At 42.9% G+C, this 22,772-nt stretch overlaps 1 protein-coding gene across 2 annotated transcripts in view; it reads left to right on the forward strand.

The window, feature by feature from the left end:
• Positions 1-22,772, forward strand: part of gabrb2a (gamma-aminobutyric acid type A receptor subunit beta2a) — a 93,217-nt gene that overhangs the window by 62,324 nt on the left and 8,121 nt on the right. For both annotated transcript variants that reach the window (XM_079839831.1, XM_079839832.1), the window contains 2 exons: positions 3,194-3,331; positions 6,320-6,472. In XM_079839831.1, coding sequence (XP_079695957.1) covers positions 3,194-3,331; positions 6,320-6,472 — 291 coding nt within the window. The remainder of the gene's footprint in view (positions 1-3,193; positions 3,332-6,319; positions 6,473-22,772) is intronic.

Raw genomic sequence — 22,772 nt, forward strand, 5'->3', positions numbered from 1 at the left:
CATCCTTTTTCTCGTGTTTTTTTCAGGGCCCTGAGGGAATAATGGAGCAGTAGCAGTAACCCCTCAGAGCAGAGTAAAGTGATGTGATCTGTTGACAGTAATCAGCCAGTCAATTGACAGAATCAGACGCGGTGGCACAGAGATAATAGTTTTAATGGAAAGTGAAACACCAGTCCTTCCCAGTCCAGCAGCAGTTTTCTCTAGAGTCCTCGGCTCTCTCTCTTGCGCTTTGTCGCTTTCGTCTGCTCGCCATTTAAAAGCCTTTTCAGACAGCGGGGTGAACACGACTCAACCTTTTGTGGTTATGGTCTCCAAATTCTCCCACGCTAAGAAGACATATCTTATGATTGTCACATGGCTGAGGCGCTTGTCGTATTTACATCACGTTGCTCTCTCTGGCCCATTAAACTGAACGGAAAAAGCTGTATTTGTTATCTTTGTCGCTGAGTAGTTCATTAATGCTTTATAAGGCCTGCAGCTTTGTTGGCCTTTTTAAGTCTGTACCTGGTTGCTAAGTCATGCAGAGATAACTCCCTTGAATATGAAGGAATCAGAAGCCCATCTTTAATTATTCAATACACTAAATAGGTCACTGGTTCTCATTATAAGTTGCACGCAGACAAACTGGTACAGACGGAGAAGGAACCTTAGCGAGGATGGAGAACAAGCAAACACACAAATTCCTTCACGGATGTGGATTCGTGTCTGTTTCATAACCAGCTGTCCCCTTACATAATTTAATGATTACTTGTTTTGAAATCTAAATGTCACCGTCAATATTTATGTTGCACTTTTCATGAATATGGTGCACTTTGCAATACTTTATGTAAAGTATTAAAAACACAAATCCCAAGTTTTTTGTTGTGAGAACTATTGGATTTCTTATCTTCAAGGTGTTGCAAAATGTAGAACTGAAGAATTAGCTCCCCTTTATTTCACAAGTGTGAATGGCCGAAAGCATGTTGAATTGAAAATGATGTTGAAAATAAGAGAATGGAATTATTAGTCAAAACATAATTTTGATTAAATAATTATTTTATTTTATTTGTTCAATACTTTTGGCTCATCATAACTTCAACACAGTTAGAACGATTAACACAACCATCCAAAAATGTGCTTCCCCCTTTTTTGGTCTGTGAATTGTGGTAAAAATAACATAATATAGATTTCACATATAAACAACCTCATTCCATTGCAATGTTAATTGCATTTGGAATATCATTTATCAATAATTAAAAGACAAACTGTTGGTCCCAAGTAGTTGTTGACATCTTAATTTAGGCTACATTTACAACCCTGTTACCCATATTTGCATAGTTAAGTTTTTTTTTTGTTTTTTTTTGTATAAGCTTTGTTTATGTATTGCTAAAATGCTAAAATATATATATATATATTTTCTATCTAATTAATGTCTTGTAATATATAATATTTAAATTGACCTCCTAAGGATGATGATCATTCTTTTCCAAAAATGTGATCAAATTAAACTGTATTCGTTTAAAGTCCCTTAAAGCTACAATGTGCATTTTTATCGCCGCTAGGGGGCGCTACCCTCTTTAAAACAATAAGAAAGGTGTAGATTGATGACGCAGTGAATGATTGTGGAATCATGGAGCTTGTCGTCATACCGATGGATCTAATAATGTTTATGAGGAAATTATGTTTATGGATGAGTGAATGCATTCATGTTTTTTAACATGACTGTGGTTGAAGCAGGGCGCGATTACTAATAAGAGACAGATATCAGCGCCACACACGAGTCCCGGGGGATATAAAGAAATTACAATTTCATATTACTGAATACTCGCAATTTTAACTGCATTTGAGTGTCGAAAGTTATAATGTTATTCTGTGTGTTAGTTTGTTGGCTGTATGAGACTAGCAGTATAAGCTACATCAACATTACAACATCTTACTAATGATATTCTAATATTTCATCGTGTTGAGCTACATAAAATTGATTCATTTTATGTACATTTGCTCACCTGTCTAATAAAGCACATGCAAGAACGGCATCTCTGTCAAGTCGAAGTTTGTTGCGAAGCTCTCGCCATCTCGAAAACGCCACGTCAATACTGGTCCTCTTTTGATTTCTCATTTTGTTCCAAAGTCTGCTTGCCATGGTCCATAATGTTTGAACCAAACTACAACAGCGTGCCACTAGATGTTAAGCAGTTGTCCACCAGTTGTTGTGTATTTTACTGCAAAAATCCTACATATTGCACCTTTAAAGGCACAACATGTAAGGTTTTTGCATTAAAATATCCAAAAACCACTAGGCCAGTGTTATATTTTTTGTTGACTTGTGTACTTACATTATCCCAAATGTTTCAAAGAATGTTTAAATCCAGAGAAATAAACAATTTTAAACGTGTCCGTGCGCCGCCTCCCCTTGATTTCCGTGGAAACCATGGAAACCCCAAAGATGCTTTAATATATTGTGTTTTATTAGACAGGTGAGCAACTGTTTGGATACATTCATTGCCAGAAAACTAATCCATTGTTATACTGCTCAAACAGTTATTCTTATTGTTTAAATCTTGTTTTCTTGATTTACAGCGAATACCGTGTTTTACCATGCCTAATATAGATCTAGCTCACTGCAGTGTGTCTCATAAGTGTCTCATACTAGCGCTGAGTGAACGCACTGAGTAGCGTTTACATAACATTCAACACACCCAAATGTATGTAATATGATAAAACATTGCTGCGTTACTCCACATATGCATTAGTGGAAGAATCGGAACCGTTCGTACGTGGAATAATAAAAGCTCCACTGCTCTCGAGCCGTGTGTCGTGCTTGTCTCTCATTAGCCATTGCTCCAGCGGCCTCGTTCCGCTCCAACAGCTTTCAGCCCCGCCCTGCTTCATTCTATGGTAATGTTAATAAATCTTTAAAACATCAGCTCATCCATGAATATGATTTCTGCCCAAGCCCCGTCGGATTCTTTTGAGGTGAAGACAACATCTCCCATGATTCAGCAAAATCATGGCTTCATCAAGCTACGCCTTTTGTTTTAGAATAAGTGACCTCTGGTGGTGAAACTTACATATTGTGCTTTTAAAGCTTGGCTGCAGTAATACAGTCTTTATCCAGAGCTCATTTCCTGCTGCTGTTCCTCATATCATATGTACTCGTTATGTGTGGCGATGTACAGTTTGTTTTAACGCACATGTGTTTGGGATCCTCCAGATGGCTACACAACAGATGATATCGAGTTTTACTGGCGAGGGGGGAATGGAGCCGTTACGGGGGTGGAGAGGATAGAACTGCCTCAGTTCTCCATCGTGGACTACAAACTCATCTCGAAGAACGTGGTTTTCTCTACAGGTTGAGTTTATTCTGTTTTCTGTGTGTTGTACAGTTGGGACCATGAGTCAGATCTGTTCAAAAGTAATGTTTGATCTACTGTAGGGGTGGGCGGTATGACCAGGATGTTATATCACAGTATGAGCAGTTTTATTATGAGAGCGGTACATATGACAGTTAATTTGATTGCAAATGACATATTTACAAATGAAAGGTATTTCATCTCATTTAATTTATTATTTTCTATTTTTCATTTGAACCTTGAAGGACACAAACCGAAAGATATGATTATTCAAGACTTGAGTTACGAACCAAAGTAAAACTAATATTATAAAATGGACAGGTCTCACCCTGAATTCGTTCAATTGTTTATGTGCGACACTCAAAGCCTTCACGTGCAGCGCTCATTATACACACATCTGTGAGCACACTGAAGGCCAATATACTGTGATACCGCCCTGTCCTGGTATGATCCCTACACTAAATTATTACAATCTGAAATACTGTGGTGCAGATGTTATTGCATGCACATATATAGTTACAGTGTCCTTTTGCTAAACCTTGAAGCGACGTATGCGATGAGTAAGCATGTGAGTAAGTGCACATAATTTGTGTTTTTCTCCAGTCTTATTATCATCACTGGTCTGCCTTTCAGGAACAGATAAAGTCACGCAGTCTGGCTGTCTGACTCTACCCACACTCTCAGACACTGCACTTATTATCGTGACCTGTTCTGCCACCTAATATATATTTGTGGTGGCCTGTTTGTTTACTAGAGATGGACCAATGCATTGATTTATCAAATTAAAGTTCTCAGCAATCTGCAATAAGCAAGAAAAAAGCTGATGTTAAAAAAACTGTTTATTGATAATCAATTACTGTAGATAATCCACCGTTAAAAACTTTGGGGTCAGTAATTTTTTTTGTTTGTTATTCAGCAAGGATGCATTAAATTAGGGAGGCTTGTTTTTGCCACAGAATAAAACATTTTAAAATATAATAGCGAATTTCTATCTCACAATTGCGAGTTTGAATTTTGCAATTCTGACTTTTTTCTTGCAATTGCGACTTTATATTTTCTCAAAATTGTGACATAAATTCACAATTGTGTGTTATAAACGCACAATTCTGACTTTTTATCTCACGATTCTTTAAACACGCAATTGCGAGATATAAAGTCAGAATTGCAAGACTTTATCTCAGAATTTTCTCTGAGTTTATATCTCGCAATTCTGACTTTATATCACACAATTCTGACTTTATAACTCGTAATTCTGACTTTATATCTCACAATTCTGACTTTATATCTCGCAATTCTGACTTTATATCACACAATTCTGACTTTATATCTCTCAATTCTGACTTTATAACTCGTAATTCTGACTTTATATTTTACAATTCTGACTTTATATCTCTCAATTCTGACTTTATATCACACAATTCTGACTTTATAACTCGTAATTCTGACTTTATATCTCACAATTCTGACTTTATATCTCACAATTCTGACTTTATATCTCTCAATTCTGACTTTATAACTCGCAATTCTGACTTTATTTCTCTCAATTCTGACTTGATATCTCGCAATTCTGACTTTATATCACACAACTCTGACTTTATAACTCGCAATTCTGACTTTATATCTCACAATTCTGACTTTATATCTCACAATTCTGACTTTATATCTCACAATTCTGACTTTATATCTCTCAATTCTGACTTTATAACTCGCAATTCTGACTTTATTTCTCTCAATTCTGACTTGATATCTCGCAATTCTGACTTTATATCACACAACTCTGACTTTATAACACGCAATTCTGACTTTATATCTCACAATTCTGACTTTTTATCTCACAATTCTGACTTTATATATCTCAATTCTGACTTTATATCTCTCAATTCTGACTTTATATCTCTCAATTCTGACTTTATATCACACAATTCTGACTTTATGACTTCAGAATTCAGAATTGCGAGATGTAATTTTGCAATTGTGAGATAAAAAGTCCCAATTACCTTTTTTTAACATTTTATTCTGTAGCGGAAACAAGCCTCCATATTAAATCAATCAAAAGTGAGAGAAAAAACTTATGTTAAAAAAAATGTTTTATTAAAATGCTGTTCTTTTGAACTTTCTATTCATCAAATAATCCTGAAAAAAATTAACCCAGGTTTCCACAATAAAAAAGCACAACAGTTTGATAATAATCAGAAATGTTTCTTGAGGAGCAAATTATCATCTTAAAATGATTTCTGAAGGATCATGTGACACTGAAAATTTTGCGTTGACATCAAAGGAATAAAATCCATTTTACAATGTTACAATAGAAAACAATTATTTTAAATTGTAATGAAATCCCACAAAATTGCTAGCCTGACAAGCCAGACCCACATCAAGATGTAGGGTCTGGGAACTCACCATTGGCAGGGCTCAATCCGAGGCAGGATAAACGGTTTCGCCAGAACTTTACAGAACAAAGTCAGAACTTTCGCCGTATCCGGTCGGCAAAACTCTGAACACATCTTCCTTTCTTACGAATGACTTCAGTGCCGTTCTTTGTTCTTTTCTCAAAGAAAAGCTTAACTCCAAGTCTTCCAGAGTTGCGGCCAAAGCTGATTCGAAAGGCCAGCTTCTTTGTTTGCAAGTAACACGCCGAACTGCGTCAGCTCTGCCGTCATTATGTTAAGCCCGCCCACCGACTCTATACACGATGTGATTGGCCTGACCAGAGTTTGGTTTTTCCAGCTCGCACGCCAACAGAGAGTTGCTAGACTACCCTGGCTGCAAATTAGATTTGCTGCCGCTAGGGTGCGTCTAGATTTCTAGGCTCCAAAATTGCTGTATTTTTTATCAAATAAGTGCAGCCTTGGTGAAGATAAGATGTATTTTAAAATTAAGAATAAATAAAAACTTTTATTGAAATTTCCAAAATAGGGCATCACTAGATTTTATTATAGAGCACGAATGAAACTGTCCTTCTCTCTCTCTCTCTTTTTTTGGACCAGGTTCGTATCCACGCCTTTCTCTCAGTTTCAAACTCAAGAGGAACATTGGCTACTTCATTCTGCAGACCTACATGCCCTCAATCCTAATCACCATCCTGTCCTGGGTATCCTTCTGGATCAACTACGATGCTTCTGCTGCCCGTGTGGCTTTAGGTGGGACATCTGATCAAGTGATGTGTGTTGACTATATGCGAGTTGAGTTGCTGGAGATGTTTGCTGGGCTCATGGTGACCACTCTGTACTATATATCGTCATTCTGTATGCTCAGGGATCAGCTATGGTGGTTCTTTGGATTTCTGGTACTTGTTTTACAGGCTCTTTTCTGTTTGCCTCTCATTGCAGTTGAGTAATACATCAGTGACTGTGATTTTTCAAAGACATGTTTCTGTATCAACATCCTTGTTGGCCCTGGAACAACATTCCTATTGAGTGCTGCTGCGATGATGTTAAAAAACACCATGACTTCAGCATCACCATCATTAAGTTTCAGACAACTCTTTCACTCTTTATTTAAAAACATTTTCCATGAAAGTTTAAGGTGTAATAGTTTGTAAGAGTGTGATTATAAACATAACGAGGCTGTAAAAGCGGCTTTATTTCAGGCATTTAACTAACAACCCAATAAAAAACCCATTCACTTTGGGACGATGGAATCGGAAGTGCTAAAATGCTAATTCGTTTCCGGGTTTTAGGAGTCATGCTTGCAGCAAATCAGATTTTAGGTTCCATTTATAGTCGAAATGAGGGATATGTCCTACTTGATATCTCAGATTTCCTGAGGTGTTCCATTTAATCATCACTCGAAAAATGACGTACAGGGAAACAAGAAACCGGCATTAACGGTTAGCTTTGCAGATGTTCAGAGTCTCCTGCCAACCAAATTGCAGAGAATAAGTGATTCTACGCAAGTACGTTTTCCTTTTGCAGGTGTGGGATTTTCAACAGATTTTTTTTACACGTCTCTGCAAACACTTTCTAAATAGGTTATATCTTATAATGTTGGACCTTTGACTCATTGATTCTTTGAATTTCCTGGAACATGATTGCTTCGTAATCATATTTATATGACGTCACACAAGTTTAAAGAGATAGTTCACCCAAAAATGAAAATTCTGTCATCATTTACTCACCCTCAAGTTGTTCCAAACCTGTATGAGTTTCTTTGTTCTGCTGAACACAAAAGAAGATATTTGGAAGAATGTTTGTAACCAAGCAGATAGAGCAACCATTGACTACCATAGTATTTTTTTCCTACTATGGTAGTCAATGGTTGCTCTATCTGCTTGGTTACAAACATTCTTCCAAATATCTTCTTTTGTGTTCAGCAGAGCAAAGAAACTCATACAGGTTTGGAACAACTTGAGGGTGAGTAAATGATGACAGAATTTTCATTTTTGGGTGAACTATCCCTTTAAGAGTTGGTAGTCCAATAGTAGTCTTGCTTAACCAGATCTTTGACTGACGCCATAAGGTTAGGGCTCAATAGACACTTCAATTGGCCAAGAACCGCCTACCTAAAGAGATAGTTCACCCAAAAATGTTGCCATGATATGAATTTCTTACTTCTCCTGAACACAAAAGAAGATATTTTGAATTATATGGGTAACCAAACAGTTGATGGGGCCCAATTGACTTCCACAGTATGGAAAAAAATACTATGGAATAGGGGTGGGTGATATACCGGTAGACATGATTAACTTGTAGAAATTTGTCAATCGGTAGAGCTTTTGGACTATTGTCTCTTTTGTGGTTACGCTTATGTGACGTTGCTGTGCTGCGTGTTCACGAAAGCTCATTGCTTGCATGCGTTTTTAAAGGTGCTATATCGTTGCTGCCCGATGAAACTCACGTATGTCCAAAACGGAGATACGCGGCGTGATTGACAGCTTTGACACCAAATGGATATACGTGAAAATCAGATGACATGATTTCACAACTTTTCATTGGCCATTTAGATATGTGAAGCATACTGTATACGGAAATTAACCTGGACATTCAATCCGTCGAAAAATCTCAAAATCGGCAAAATGGACATACGTGGTTTTCATCGGACAGCGACGATATGTATTGGATTTTTCACTTTGCTAAAGCATAAAAAATACCATACTATGTTTGCAGATATGTAGGAAACATGCTGAATCCACCTACACTGAAAAAATAAATAAAATTCTAGCTATTTGCTCAGTTTATTAAAATAAAATAAGCTGAAACAACACAAATCTTTAGTTCCCTTTCAGTCGGTCACGTTCGACGTACGTCGGAACTGACCGACGAATTGGGATCTGTTTCAGAGACCAATCTACTTCGAGTGTATTAAAAACGAGCCAATGGACATTGGCATGCGGTGCACACATTCCACGCACCGCCCCGCATTGCGGGTATAAATACGGAAGTGGAAGTACCGCATATTGCTTTCAACTTCGGAGCCGAGCTTTCATGCTTCCTGCGAAGAGTGTGTTCTACGAACGAGTTTCAAGACATTATGAGAGAAGATCAGCTTACCTGTTCCTGTGTCGGTGTGACGGTGCTGTACAGCGGTGGTCGCGACCAGAAGTGAAACTGTTGGTTCGCTGGGCGTTTCCCTCTGAGTGCTTACAGCGGGCTTGCACCTTTAAACCGCTGTAAGCCGCGGCTATTCCCCTGTGTGCCTCGGCACGTTCGGAGCGGTTTTCTCTTCTCTCTGTCACTAAAAGAGCAACACGGTTTGACCCTGCGTCTTTTTCAAGATGTCATTCAAACCGTGTGTTTCTGGATGCGGTTGTTTCCTGTCCTCATTTGACGGCCACGATCTCTCTCGCATATAAACTTGTGAGATTGCTTTCGTGGGTGATCCATGCTCTCTCAGGAGAGCATGGTCACGTCGGCGCGTTGTTCGTCTCACCTTTCTCGTAAAGGCTGAGCGTTCAGCGCGCCGTGTGCCGTCTCGTGCCGGCTGATAGCGGGGGTTGTCACGGCAACCCAGCGCGTCACTCGGCGCTGTGATGCGCGGTCGAGACTATGAAACCTCAAACGGGGTTGAGTCCCTTCACTTATTCCCCGATCTAATTTCTTTTCTGGGGCTCCAGAAAAGGATTACTTTGGCTAATAAGCGCTGGTGATCTGAGGATTACAGTGGGGCTTCCCCGCCGAGTACATCTCTTCGGGCCCCCACTCCTCTATCGCATCACGAGCGTGCTGAGACTTTGTTTGTGGGTGGTTCATGTTCTCTCACGAGAACATGACCACGTCGGCGCGTTGTTCACCTTGCTCTTTCATAGGGGCTGGATTGTTCAGCGCGCCGTGTGCCGTCAAGTCTGACGGCCACGCTCATTGTCTCACATGCCTGCTGGTTGCTTACAGATGGGATGTTATGCGCTGGAAATGATAATGCTGAGTTTCCCACTATAATGGTGTGTGCTCATGCTGAATCAGATTTAGAGTTGTCAGCAATGCTTTCCGGGGTGGCTTCCCGGATGTGCATTGGAAAAATTTAACAGCATGGAACTATTTGGTGTCAAAATATGGAACACCAAAAGGGCCATAACCTGTATAAGTTTTTCCCTCTCTCACTGCCCTCTGTCCTGCATGCATGAGGGTAGTCCCGACCCAGGGGTTATGCAGGAACTGCGTGCGGTGATGGACCTCGCTCTCCGGAGTGACGAAAGTCACTGCACGCTCCCTGGGTCAGGCGATGTCCACACCAGTGGTCCAGGAAGCTGGGGCTAAACCTGGCAGATATGCGTGAGCCCGACGAAGTTCGGTTCCTCATCGCCCCTGTCTGTCAGGCTGGCCTCTTCGGCGACGCCAACGAGAACTTCGCCCAGCAGTTCTTGGTGGCCCAGAAGCAGACGGAGGTGGCTAAAAAATAAAAAATAATAATAAATAAAAAAAAAATAAAAAAAACCTGCCCCGACGACCAGCTGCTGCCTACACCCAGTCGTCGGCCGCAGCACCTCCATCTGCTTGTCGCCGAGGGCGCCACCCTGCGTCCGCCTCCACCCAGGCAGCAGGTGGCCGGGCGCAAGGGAGGTGCCCAACCCGTCCAGGGTCCCGCGAGCCTGCTAGCAAGCACAAGGGCAAGCAACCCTGAAACGGGCAGCCCAGCGAGAGAGGAATTGCTTGGGGAGACGGTGTCCGCACCCCTCCCTCCCCCGGAGGAGGACCGGGGGAAGAATATTTTTTGGTTTCGGTCCTGCCGCTGGCTCCCCGGAGTCCAGCGGTACCCACATTCTCAGAGCAGTTCTTCCCTCCCTGAGCCCAGAGAGGGACAGGTTGGCAGTGTGCGACGCCCCCGGGCCTTGCCACTCCTTTCCTCCCCTCTCACCCCTCGCCAGGGGGCAGCAGATTGGGCACCGAGGACGCCCCCGGGCCTTCTCACCCACTCTCTGCCCCACCTGGAGTATTCAGGCAACACTCCGGGCCGCCTCCGGGCCTCCCGAGTCGGGTCTGAATACTCCACCTCGCTGCCTCACCCCGGGTACGTCTGTGGTGCCGTTGATCCCGCTAGTTCGGTCTCTGGGGGCCTGGCTAGGTCTCCCCAGGCCGTCTCGCTGGCTCATCCGTACCATCAGACTCGGCTATGCGATTCAATTCGCACGCCGGCCTCCCAAGTACAGGGGCATCCTCTTCACCTCCGTGCGGAGCAGCGATGCCCATGTCTTGCGGTCCGAGATCGATGTCCTGCTGGCGAAGGGCGAGGTCGAGCCGGTTCCTCCTGCCGATATGAGGTCAGGGTTCTACAGCCCCTACTTCATTGTACCCAAGAAAGGGGGTGGGTTAAGGCCAATCTTGGACCTGCGCATTCTGAATCGGGCCCTGCACAAGCTTCCGTTCAAAATGTTAACGCAGAAACGCATTTTCCAATGCATCCGTCCCCAAGATTGGTTCGCAGCGATCGACCTGAAGGACGCGTACTTTCATGTCTCTATCCTTCCTCGACACAGACCGTTCCTGCGCTTTGCGTTCGAGGGGAGGGCATATCAGTACAAAGTCTTGCCCTTCGGGCTGTCCCTGTCGCCTCGCGTCTTCACGAAGGTCGTCGAGGCAGCCATTGTTCCGCTCAGAGAACGCGGCGTTCGCTTACTCAACTATCTCGACGACTGGCTCATACTCGCCCAGTCTCGGGAGCAGTTGTGCAAACACAGGGACATGGTGCTCAGTCACCTCAGCCTGTTGGGACTTCGGGTCAACCGGGAGAAGAGCAAACTCTGCCCCGCGCAGAGGATCTCTTATCTCGGTATGGAGCTGGATTCGGTCAGCCGGACAGCGCGCCTCACTCCAGAGCGCATCCGGTCAGTGTTGAACTGCTTGAATACGTTCAAAGGCAGGACAGCGGTCCCACTGAAATTATTTCAGAGGCTCCTGGGGCATATGGCATCTGCAGCCGCGGTAACGCCGCTCGGATTGCTTCATATGAGACCGCTTCAACGCTGGTTGCACGACCGAGTCCCGAGATGGGCGTGGCAGAGCGGTCAGTACCGGGTCCTAGTTACTCCTTACTGTCGCCAAACCTTCAGTCCGTGGTCAGACCCCTCGTTTCTCCGGGCCGGAGTGTCCCTAGAACAGGTGTCGAGGCATGCTGTGGTCTTCACGGATGCCTCATCCACGGGCTGGGGGGCCACGTACAACGGGCACGCAGTTTCGGGTCTGTGGACGGGGCCCCAACTGCGTTGGCATATCAATTGCCTAGAGTTACTGGCGGTACGTCTTGCCCTGGCCCGGTTCAAGAAACCGCTTTGGGGCAAGCTCGTACTGGTCCGTTCGGACAGCACTGCGGCCGTTGCGTACATCAACCGTCAGGGTGGTCTACGCTCCCGTTGCATGCTCCGGCTCGCCCGCCATCTCCTCCTGTGGAGTCAGAAGTTTGTGAGGTCACTTCGTGCCATCACATCCCAGGTGCGCTGAACCAGACAGCCGACGAGCTCTCTTGTCAGTCGACACCTCCGGGCGAATGGCGACTCCACCCCCGGAGCGTCCAGCTGATATGGGACCACTTCGGGGTTGCACAGGTAGACCTGTTCGCTTCCCCGGAGTCGACCCATTGCCAGTGGTACTACTCCCTGACCGGAGGTACCTTAGGCATAGATGCACTGGCGCACAGCTGGCCCCGGGACCTACGCAAATATGCGTTTCCCCAGTGAGCCTTCTTGCACAGACTCTGTGCAAGGTCAGGGAGGACGAGGAGCAGGTCTTGTTAGTTGCGCCCTATTGGCCCAACCGGACCTGGTTCCCCGAACTTACACTCCTCGCGACAGCCCCTCCCTGGCCGATTCCCCTGAGGAAGGACCTTCTTTCTCAGGGACGGGGCACTCTATGGCACCCGTGTCCAGACCTCTGGAAACTCCATGTCTGGTCCCTGGACGGGACGCGGAGGTTCTAGATGGCCTACCACAAGCTGTGGTAGATACCATCGCTTCAGCTAGAGCCCCCTCTACGAGGCGCCTCTATGCTCTGAAGTGGAATCTGTTCGTCGTTTGGTGCTCTTCCCGCCAGAAAGACCCCCGGAAGTGTTCGATTAATGTTGTGCTTTCCTTCCTGCAGGATGGGTTGGAGCGGCGGCTGTCACCCTCCACCCTCTAAGTGTACGTCGCTGCAATAGCGGCGTATCACGATGCAGTAGACGGTAAATCCGTTGGTAAGCACGACTTAATCGTCAGGTTCCTCAGAGGTGCGAGGAGACTAAATCCTCCTCGTTCTACCTCGTTACCCTCTTGGGACTTAGCCCTGGTGCTTAGAGCACTCCAGGGTCCTCCATTTGAGCCTTTGCAGTCAGTCGAGCTAAAAATCCTGTCCATGAAGACAGTCCTCCTGACCGCATTGGCCTCAATCAAGAGGGTGGGGGACCTGCATGCGCTTTCGGTCGACGAATCGTGCCTAGAATTCGGGCCGGCCAACTCTCACGTTGTCCTGAGACCCCGGCCTGGATATATGCCCAAGGTTCCTACCACTCCCTTCCGGGACCAGGTAGTGAACCTGCAAGCGCTGCCTTCGGAGGAGGCAGACCCAGCCCTAGCTTTGTTATGTCCCGTCCGCGCTCTTCGCGCTTACGTTGACCGGACTCAAAGCTTCAGATCCTCACAGCAGCTCTTCGTCTGTTACGGAGGTCAGCAGAGGGGAAAGGCTGTCTCCAAGCAGAGGTTGGCCCACTGGATAGTGGATGCCATTGTCTTGGCTTACCAGTCCCAAGACGTACCTTGCCCGTTCGGGGTGCGAGCACACTCAACAAGGAGTGTTGCTTCTTCCTGGGCGCTGGCTCAAGGTGCCTCGCTGACAGACATTTGTAGAGCTGCGGGCTGGGCGACACCTAACACGTTCGCTAGATTTTATAGCCTCCGTGTAGAGCCGGTATCTTCCCGCATCCTCGCCCCCCAGGGCCAGTAGCGCTAAGTACCCGTTCTAGTGTCGGCTTGCAACGCCACTCCCGCCTCCGGGCCGGATACGTGCGTCTATTCTTGCTCCAGTTGTGTTCCCCGGAATCGGCTAACCCTGTGAGTTCCTCCGTCACCCCTGCGGTGCCAGACGTTGCGGCCGTCTGGCGCCAGGCCTGCACCCGTATGCTTGTGGAACGTGTGTGTAGGCTGGGTTCCATATGTTGCGGTCCCCTCACGGCTACCCCATATGTGTATTCTCCACGGTATCTGCTACCCTGCTCGGTTAGCCCCGTGTCTTTCCCTCGACAGAGCCCGCTCTGTCATCTCTGGGATGTGTTCTTCCCCCCCTGGGATCAGGTTGGGTCCACCCCAGAGATTTTCCATAGTTGCACTACCCTAGGTTAGGTTAGTCCTGATGCGTATTTCCACCTCTCCTTCCATTGAAGGATGTGGCTCCGCAGCGTACCATCTCCCGAGACGGGCACGCTTTCCCAGCGTTATCCAATAGTCACGCTGAGTGGGTCTTGCAGGAACAGCAGTGACTGTCCTTCCCTGCCGGGAGCCCTGACTCCCACTCCAACTTAGGAGTGGTCCAGCGAGCTCAGGCAGGGCGCTGGAAGGGCCAGCATCCCTGGCGTTTTGGTAGGGATCCCAATTCGTCGGTCAGTTCCGACGTACGTCGAACGTGACCGACTGAAAGGGAACGTCTCGGTTACGTATGTAACCCTCGTTCCCTGAAGGAGGGAACGGAGACGTACGTCCCGTCGCCAGGTGCTGTGCTTCAGCTGAAGGCCCGAGCCACTCTTCTCGGCTCCTCAGTTGAAAACAATATGCGGTACTTCCACTTCCGTATTTATACCCGCAATGCGGGGCGGTGTGTGGAATGTGTGCACCGCATGCCAATGTCCATTGGCTCGTTTTTAATACACTCGAAGTAGATTGGTCTCTGAAACAGATCCCAATTCGTCGGTCAGTTCCGACGTACGTCTCCGTTCCCTCCTTCAGGGAACGAGGGTTACATACGTAACCGAGACGTTTTTTACTTGATTACCATTTGCACTCAATTTTATTATGTTAAATGAAATGAAAATGTTTAACATGTTAAGTTAACCAAAACCATTTGTGTTGGGACTACATGAATCATTTCTGTTGCGCTGACTGAACTGGGCAGTGTATTTGTAGTTCCCAGCATGATTTGCATAGGGATAGATAAGGAGAGTAAATGTTGAAATTAAGTGCTGTTCAATGTGTTTTTTTAGTAAAGGGAAAGCCCTGTTAAAGTGTGGTGTTCAGTTATATTTAACATTTAAAAGATGTTATGTTGAGTTTTGAGGTTACCATTGTCTTGAAGTGTAGACCTTGTGGTTAGGCTGTGGGTGGCTACATGAAACAAGTCTGCTCTCAATGAGCTGTAACTGTGCTAATACCAGAGGACAAGTGTTTTACTTGATTGTTACTTGCATGCTACAAAAGTTACACTTCTCTTAGCATGTGAATAAGTGTTGTGTTGGCTATTAGTTTTTATAGAATAAAATAAATTAGTTCGATTCAGTTCTCGCAGTCTGCATATGGTCATCAGTTCTACCCCTCTCAAACAATGTTGGAACATGTAAACTCACCTAAAGGATTATTAGGAACACCATACTAATACTGTGTTTGACCCCCTTTCACCTTCAGAACTGCCTTAATTCTACATAGCATTGATTCAACAAGGTGCTGAAAGCATTCTTTAGAAATGTTGACCCATATTGATAGGATAGCATCTTGCAGTTGATGGAGATTTGTGGGATGCACATCCAGGGCACGAAGCTCCCGTTCCACCACATCCCAAAGATGCTCTATTGGGTTGAGATCTGGTGACTGTGGGGGCCATTTTAGTACAGTGAACTCATTGTCATGTTCAAGAAACCAATTTGAAATGATTCGAGCTTTGTGACAATGTGCATTATCCTGCTGGAAGTAGCCATCAGAGGATGGGTACACAGGGTTTTTCCTGGGTCAAAAATGGTCTTCGGTGGTGGCTGACAGACATGGTCATCCCTACACACACGCACGCACAGTAAAAAAGTACCCTACCCACGTGATCTGCAAGCGCAATACTGACAATACATTTTAAATAAATTCAAAGAAAGTTTGTAACTTTTGCTTATCTTATTTTGATCCCACATGAAAAAATACTATAGTATATTATAGTAAAATTATTCTAGTAAATACTATAGTGTTTTTGAACCGTACTATAGTAAATATACTACAGTAAATAAACAAAGTGTAGTAAATACTACAATTTACTGTAGTATCTTTACTAAAGTATGGTTCAAAAACACTATAGTAATTTTACTATAATAAACTATAATATACTATAGTATTTTTTCATGTGGGGTACCTTGATGCTTGTTTTTGTTCCTCATTTTTACACTATTTACTGATAATTGTTTTGGTATATAATCATATCAATACTAAAAAGTAGTAGGCTATTTAGAAAATGAACAAATAGCCTAATTTTCTGCCATATTCAATTTCATAAAATTATCAGCTAGCTAACAACAACTTTGTTCTGGGTTCACCTCACTCCAGTCTAAACTAAGCGATTTATAGGCTATTTATTTTACTACACATTATGAACATAAATAAGCTGAAAGACTGTGGATAATTCAAACTAACTCTTACACCCACTCTTGCTAAATTGGGTAAGCACACTTGTGTTCTCATTTCAGGTGTTCTGAGTAAATGATTAAACTGATTCGTTAGTTCAGTGTTGGACGGATCAGTTGTTCTAACCAGTCGTTAAAATGATTCGGTTCAAAGGAGTCATCAGGTGGTGAATCGGACATTAGCAGACGCGTTGTGTGCGAATCCCGTCTGTTAGAACATCGCGAAAGATTTGTCAACACACTGAAAACACTTCATAACTGGACACGATTTGTTTCCCGTTTATTGAAAGTATGGTTTATGTCAGCTGGCCAGAGAATCAGTCAATGTTTTTTGAGTGCATTTCACACCCAGCGGTAATGAAAGGAAAACATCGTCTGATAGCGCCACGTGCAACATGGATTCGGTCTTCCGACCTTTTGATTTTAATTAACGTAATATGTGAAATATTAGAAAGCTAAGAATGCTTATTTTGAAGACAGAGAGAGTGCGAGCGGGGGAGGAGCTCGGATCGTTCTCTCTGTCACTCAGTTACAAGCGCAACATCTATTCTACCTCATTCATAAATCACAATAACTCATAAAATAAAGCTTTGGCGGGACAAAAAATTTTTTTGGCGGCCGCCAAAAAAATGTCAATGTAGGAAAAACCCTGGGTACATGGTGGTCATAAAGGGATGGACATGGTCAGAACCAATGCTCAGGTAGACCTTGGCATTTAAACGATGCCCAATTGGCACTAAGGGGCCTAAAGTGTGCCAAGAAAACATCCCCCACACCATTACACCACCACCACCAGCCTGCACAGTGGTAACAAGGCATGATGGATCCATGTTCTCATTCTGTTTACGCCAAATTCTGACTCTACCATCTGAATGTCTCAACAGAAATCGAGACTCATCAGACCAGGCAACATTCAACTGTCAAATTTTGGTGAGCTTGTGCAAATTGTAGCCTCTTTTTCCTATTTGTAGTGGAGATGAGTGGTACCCGGTGGGGTCTTCTGCTGTTGTAGCCCAACCACCTCAAGGTTGTGCGTGTTGTGGCTTCACAAATGCTTTGCTGCATACCTCGGTTGTAACGATTGGTTATTTCAGTCAAAGTTGCTCTTCTATCAGCTTGAATCAGTCAGCCCATTCTCCTCTGACCTCTAGCATCAACAAGGCATTTTCGCCCACAGGACTGCCACATACTGGATGTTTTTCCCTTTTCACACCATTCTTTGTAAACCCTAGAAATGGTTGTGCGTGAAAATCCCAGTAACTGAGCAGATTGTGAAATACTCAGACCGGCCCATCTGGCACCAACAACCATGCCACGCTCAAAATTGCTTAAATCACCTTTCCCATTCTGACATTCAGTTTGGAGTTCAGGAGATTGTCTTGACCAGGACCACACCCCTAAATGCATTGAAGCAACTGCCATGTGATTGGTTGATTAGATAATTGCAATAATGAGAAATTGAACAGGTGTTCCTAATAATCCTTTAGGTGAGTGTATGTGTGTGTGTGTACGGCAGCTACTCGCAACCTAAGCACAAGCTCACCTCTTCACCACAATGGTAGCAAACAAGCAAAAAATTCTCTATTAGGCCTGGCAAAATGTATATATTTGGAATGACACAATTTTTTTAGTAGTCTTGACTAAATTAATTTGTTCATACAACAAGATTACAACAAATCATTTCAAACAAATTCGATTTTGTTGGAAAAATGTAATTCAATTTCGTGGAAAAGTTTTACTTAATTTATTTAAGTTCGTTCAACAGTTTTTTTTTGAGTGTACTTGTTTCTCAGAAAAACAATACCACAGCCAGTTATTCTACTTTGAAATGTGTGTTCCGTGTCGGAATGTCTGTTTTTGTTTTGGTCTGTGCGAAACTGCACATTGCCAATTTACCCAATAGTATTTCGACACCACAGGTTGCCAGTTGCCAGAAAACACAGCGTATTGCAGCAGCCATGGAAGCCAGCAAAAAAACTGGGTCAGAGATCGCAGATTCTACCCAACCTAAAAAGCCTCGCCATCCATCTAAAAATCTCTATGAACGGAAGCACATTAAAACACAGATAAATCAACTCACCAACTTACAGTGTGGCTTTCATTGTCAGCTGTGCTCTCTCCTGTTGTGTGCCCTCATGCTGGCAAGGGGGCAGGTCAAACATATCTCCATATACATCTCCAAACGATCTCCAATATTTTGAATTTGAACTGCAAGTACCTATTTCGACCACAATCCTACACACCGCACCTTTAAGCACTTCTGTTTAAAAGCAGGTGATATGAAACTGTGGAAGCACAATTAGCATTGAAAGACAACTCATTTCAGTATAAGTGCATGCTCTCGAGAGACTGTTTCTCAGCGCTGTGTGAGAGACGCTCAAGCTCATAGAGCGTGTGAGAACTGAACTGAGTGATTTTGCTGCCTAATTGGGCTTGAACGGTTAAATACACATACCCATGTGTCAAAGTGACACATAGTATTTGTATTTGCAAGTAAGCAGAGTCATTTATGTCTTAAGTGAATGTAAACAGTTGAGAAAGAACAACACGCGAGTATAATGGATCCATGCAGTCGGTCTTAAAGTGACAGTGTCCAAATTGACCTGCTGTCATTATTAATGCTAATCAAACAAACAAAAAAGAGAGAAAGTCTCTCACTGCTCTTGACTGATTCACTTTTGTAATAAGACAAAAGATAAGGATATCTAATAAGAATAAATGTATATTTGAATATGTAATTTACACAGTAAAGGCCATGCATTGTTTTGTTTTTTTATACATTTTGATTACTTTATACATTTTATGTAGTATTTCTAGTGCTTGAAGTTTTTCAGGTAGGTCTATTTCATTTGTGTCTTTGTTCTGTTGTATTTTTTTTTTCTTTGCTCTTTCTTTATCACTTTTTCTTTTTCTTTAGTTTTTAAAATGCTTGAAAATGGTGATAAGAATTGTGAAATTTCAGTGGTATCAAAATGTTTTAAAGAAAAAATAACTGTATTGTGATTATATATCGTTATCGTGAAATATAATTACTCGTATCATGATATAAGATTTTGGTCATATCCCCTTACTATGGAAGTCAATGGGGGTCCATCAACTGTTTGGTTACCGACATTTTTCAAGAATGTTGAGATTTCAGAATGTTCATTTTTTTGGGTGAACTATCCCTTTAAGTAGGAAGAGGTTGTCTGACTTGCATAGCGATCAATAGCTGTTAATTTGTTCAGCATCATGTTTAGGGGTGGGTAAATGTCACTGCAATAACAGAATAGCATGCAACCATACATCATTCCTTAAAGATTGCCATCGAAGTTACATCTGAGTGAAACGGATTCGCAAACAAGAACGAATGTAGGACGGAGCTTGATTTTGCCCATGGGGAATTGATTGGATGGTTGTGGTTTGCTATTTGTGGATCTCTTGTGAGTGACAGGTTGCCCCGCCCTCATCAGAAAAGAGAAGAGATGTTGCTTCAGCAGGGAAGGGAAGTTATTTTATATTTTGATTTAAAGATTACGAGGCACATGAATTTTAAAAACTTGATGTGCAGATAAATTCATCATAAATACAGCAATATTCCATACAAAAAAAAAAAAAGAATAGTCGATTTTGATTTCATGGCTTTAAAGCTAATTATGGTACAACAATCTGCATTAAAAAAAAAGTCTGAATTTTGGTGATTTAAAATACACAGACATTGTGAGCACTGCGTTGTTTCCTGGTGAACCATTACACGCCACCACACACTAGGCTTCTGGAAATCCGGTAGAAGTTTACCAATCAGATTTAGACTTCTGACTTTGTGTTGCCAGTTTTACTGTGCCCTATGCATCAGGCGTTCTACTGCAGTGTAGGCAAAAATGTTGTTCCAGAATCGACAATATTACGATACAGAAACATGCAAAATCAAGGTGACCTTAATACATCTGTTCCCAAGACGGGAATTGCTCAAAGGTTGTTCTTTCATTGCTCAAGAGACCTAGACCTACCTCCTTTGTCAACTCGGATGTTTTTGTTAAGAATGCAGAAAAATGTTTGAACGCATATCTAGAGGAGACTCATGAGAATACTAGGGTCTTTCTTTTTAAATCTCCATTTGATCTCCATGTTCTCTCATTACTGTCTAGGAGAAACTAGTGAGATAATGCGGTTGTGCTTCCCTTCGTGCACTACCTGCCTGTGCTCCAAAAGAGGAAGCTCAAATTGCAAATGAAATTGTATGATGCTTGGACTCAAGTGGGTCTTAAATCTGCCTCACTCCAATGAAGATGCTGCGCTGCCAGTGCTCCCCTCCCGCCTGCTCCAAACTCTATTAGGAGCGCTCTGTAGCCTCTCCTGATCTGCACTGATGTATTACTGCTGATTAAGCTGACAAACTTTCCTTCGGTCGGTCTTTACTGACGTGTTTTATGTCCAGGGCCATGTTCCTGCCATTATGACAAAATGGCTTCTTCTGACGTTGATACTGGTGGTGGGGGGTGGGGGGCGGCACTGAGAATAGATCACTGATGATAGGAAGGCCGGGCTTTTTGTGTTTGGGTGAACTTGTCAGAATTAATCTGTCTGCAGTGAGGGGCATGTGACAAGGAAACACATGTCTCAAGAACCTTGCTGTATTATTTAAACTGAAATACAGCATCTCTATTACAGACTTGACAACTCTTTCCCTCTCTCCTTCTCTCTCCCTCTCTTTCTCTTCGAAATAAATAGCTTGAGCTTTCTTCATGGTTGCTAAAAGCTTAATATGTGTGAAACAGATGAACAAATGAAACATTTGGGAATATGGGGAAAATGCTGATGAATTGTTTTCGAATAATTTGGCACATGGTTAGAGGTGAGTTTAGAGGCAGAAATCCATCATATAACTAGATTTGGACAATTTCTCAAGAAAATGTCGTTGGTGCTTGCCTGTGCAAAAGTCACCACCACTATGGGGGTCTGGGTGGTTTTTAGCATCGTTGTGTTCCGGGTATTTGCTAGACTGTTTTATCTGGTTTCTAGGGTGTTCTGAGTGGTTGCTAGGCAGTTGCTTACTTGCTCAAGTCAAAAGAGCCCACTCTCAAGTCTCTGGTCTATTCTTGTCTTAGATGCCCTACTATTCAAAGGTTTGGGCACAGTAATATTTTTTTTTAAATAAATCAATCTTTTTATTCAGCAAGGATGCATTAAATGAACAGAATAATGATATTTTAAATAAAAACTGTTCATTTTAACTCTATTCTTTAAATAATCTACTAGGTAATATGATTAAAGGAATCACTGCTGTAGCGAAAAATTTGCGAGGCAAGTTTAAATTTAAACAAGATCAAACAAACCCCTAAACTCAAGTATTATTCTTCGTCATGTAACTTGTCCCACAATGTTTGTACCTGAAATCATCCTTTTTTGAAATCCATAACCCTGTGTAGGATATGAATAGTGCCACTGAACACATCTCCAGGGCCCTGTTTACACCTGGATGTGTTTTGGTCGATGGGATCACAAGTAGACGAGGGAGACACATTCCCGTTGACACCTTGTGTTTTATGCTGCCTTCGCGTACTATCGGAATTATCGTTAATACGATTTTCAGAGGTAAAAATTGCACATGAACGCCCTGTGATGTTTACCACTGGGAAGTTCGGAAATGATTTTGATACCCAAATTCCAGAGATGGGCGTGTCTTAAATTTTAAACATGGTGTGATTTTATTAGTTTTTTCCCCAAAACAGCTAGGTCGTCTTGTCTTTGCATTAATGTAGTGCATATTTACATGTACGAGTAATCATTTGAAGCATATCGTATGTTTGATACACAGCGAAAATAGCCTGCATTTGACTGCGAAAATTACAGAATCAGCAGAAAGCGGACTATCTGGAATGTTTTTTATGGTTGTCAGTGCATGGGACACTACATATGATATTGGTTTTAATAAGATTTTCCCAATAAATAGGCAAGAATCCTGTTACCGTCAAACTCTGTTACCGATGTCATTTCTACACATTGCCTAATTTGTCTGTAACAGAGTTGAGAAACAATACTAAGAAATTACTTTTTCATTAAAATTACAGATTATTACAGAAAAAAAGAAGAAAGCGAAATTACAGAATCGGAAGAGAGCGGACTATCTGGAATGTTTTTTTATGGTTGTCAGTGCATGGGACACTACGTATGATGTTGGTTTTAATAAGATTTTCCCAATAAATAGGCAAGAATAAACCTGGTGTCCTCCATGATTCCTGTTCATTCCGACAACAAAGCACGTAATCACGATTTCTGAAGTGGGAATTAGGAAATTTTCGATAGCACGTGAAGGCAGCATTAATCTGTCTCTTTTTTCCACTTTCAACCACTTCTGTCCTGATTTCTTTGAGGGAAGGGTAAATGTAAGCGCTTTTTCAGATTTTACGATCTAGTGGACGAAATAAGCTCAATTTACATATGAACGTGACTGGAGAGGATGGAAAAAAGTAC

This window comes from Gobio gobio (genome assembly GCF_949357685.1).
Source record: "Gobio gobio genome assembly, chromosome: 16".
Lineage (NCBI taxonomy): Eukaryota > Metazoa > Chordata > Actinopteri > Cypriniformes > Gobionidae > Gobio > Gobio gobio.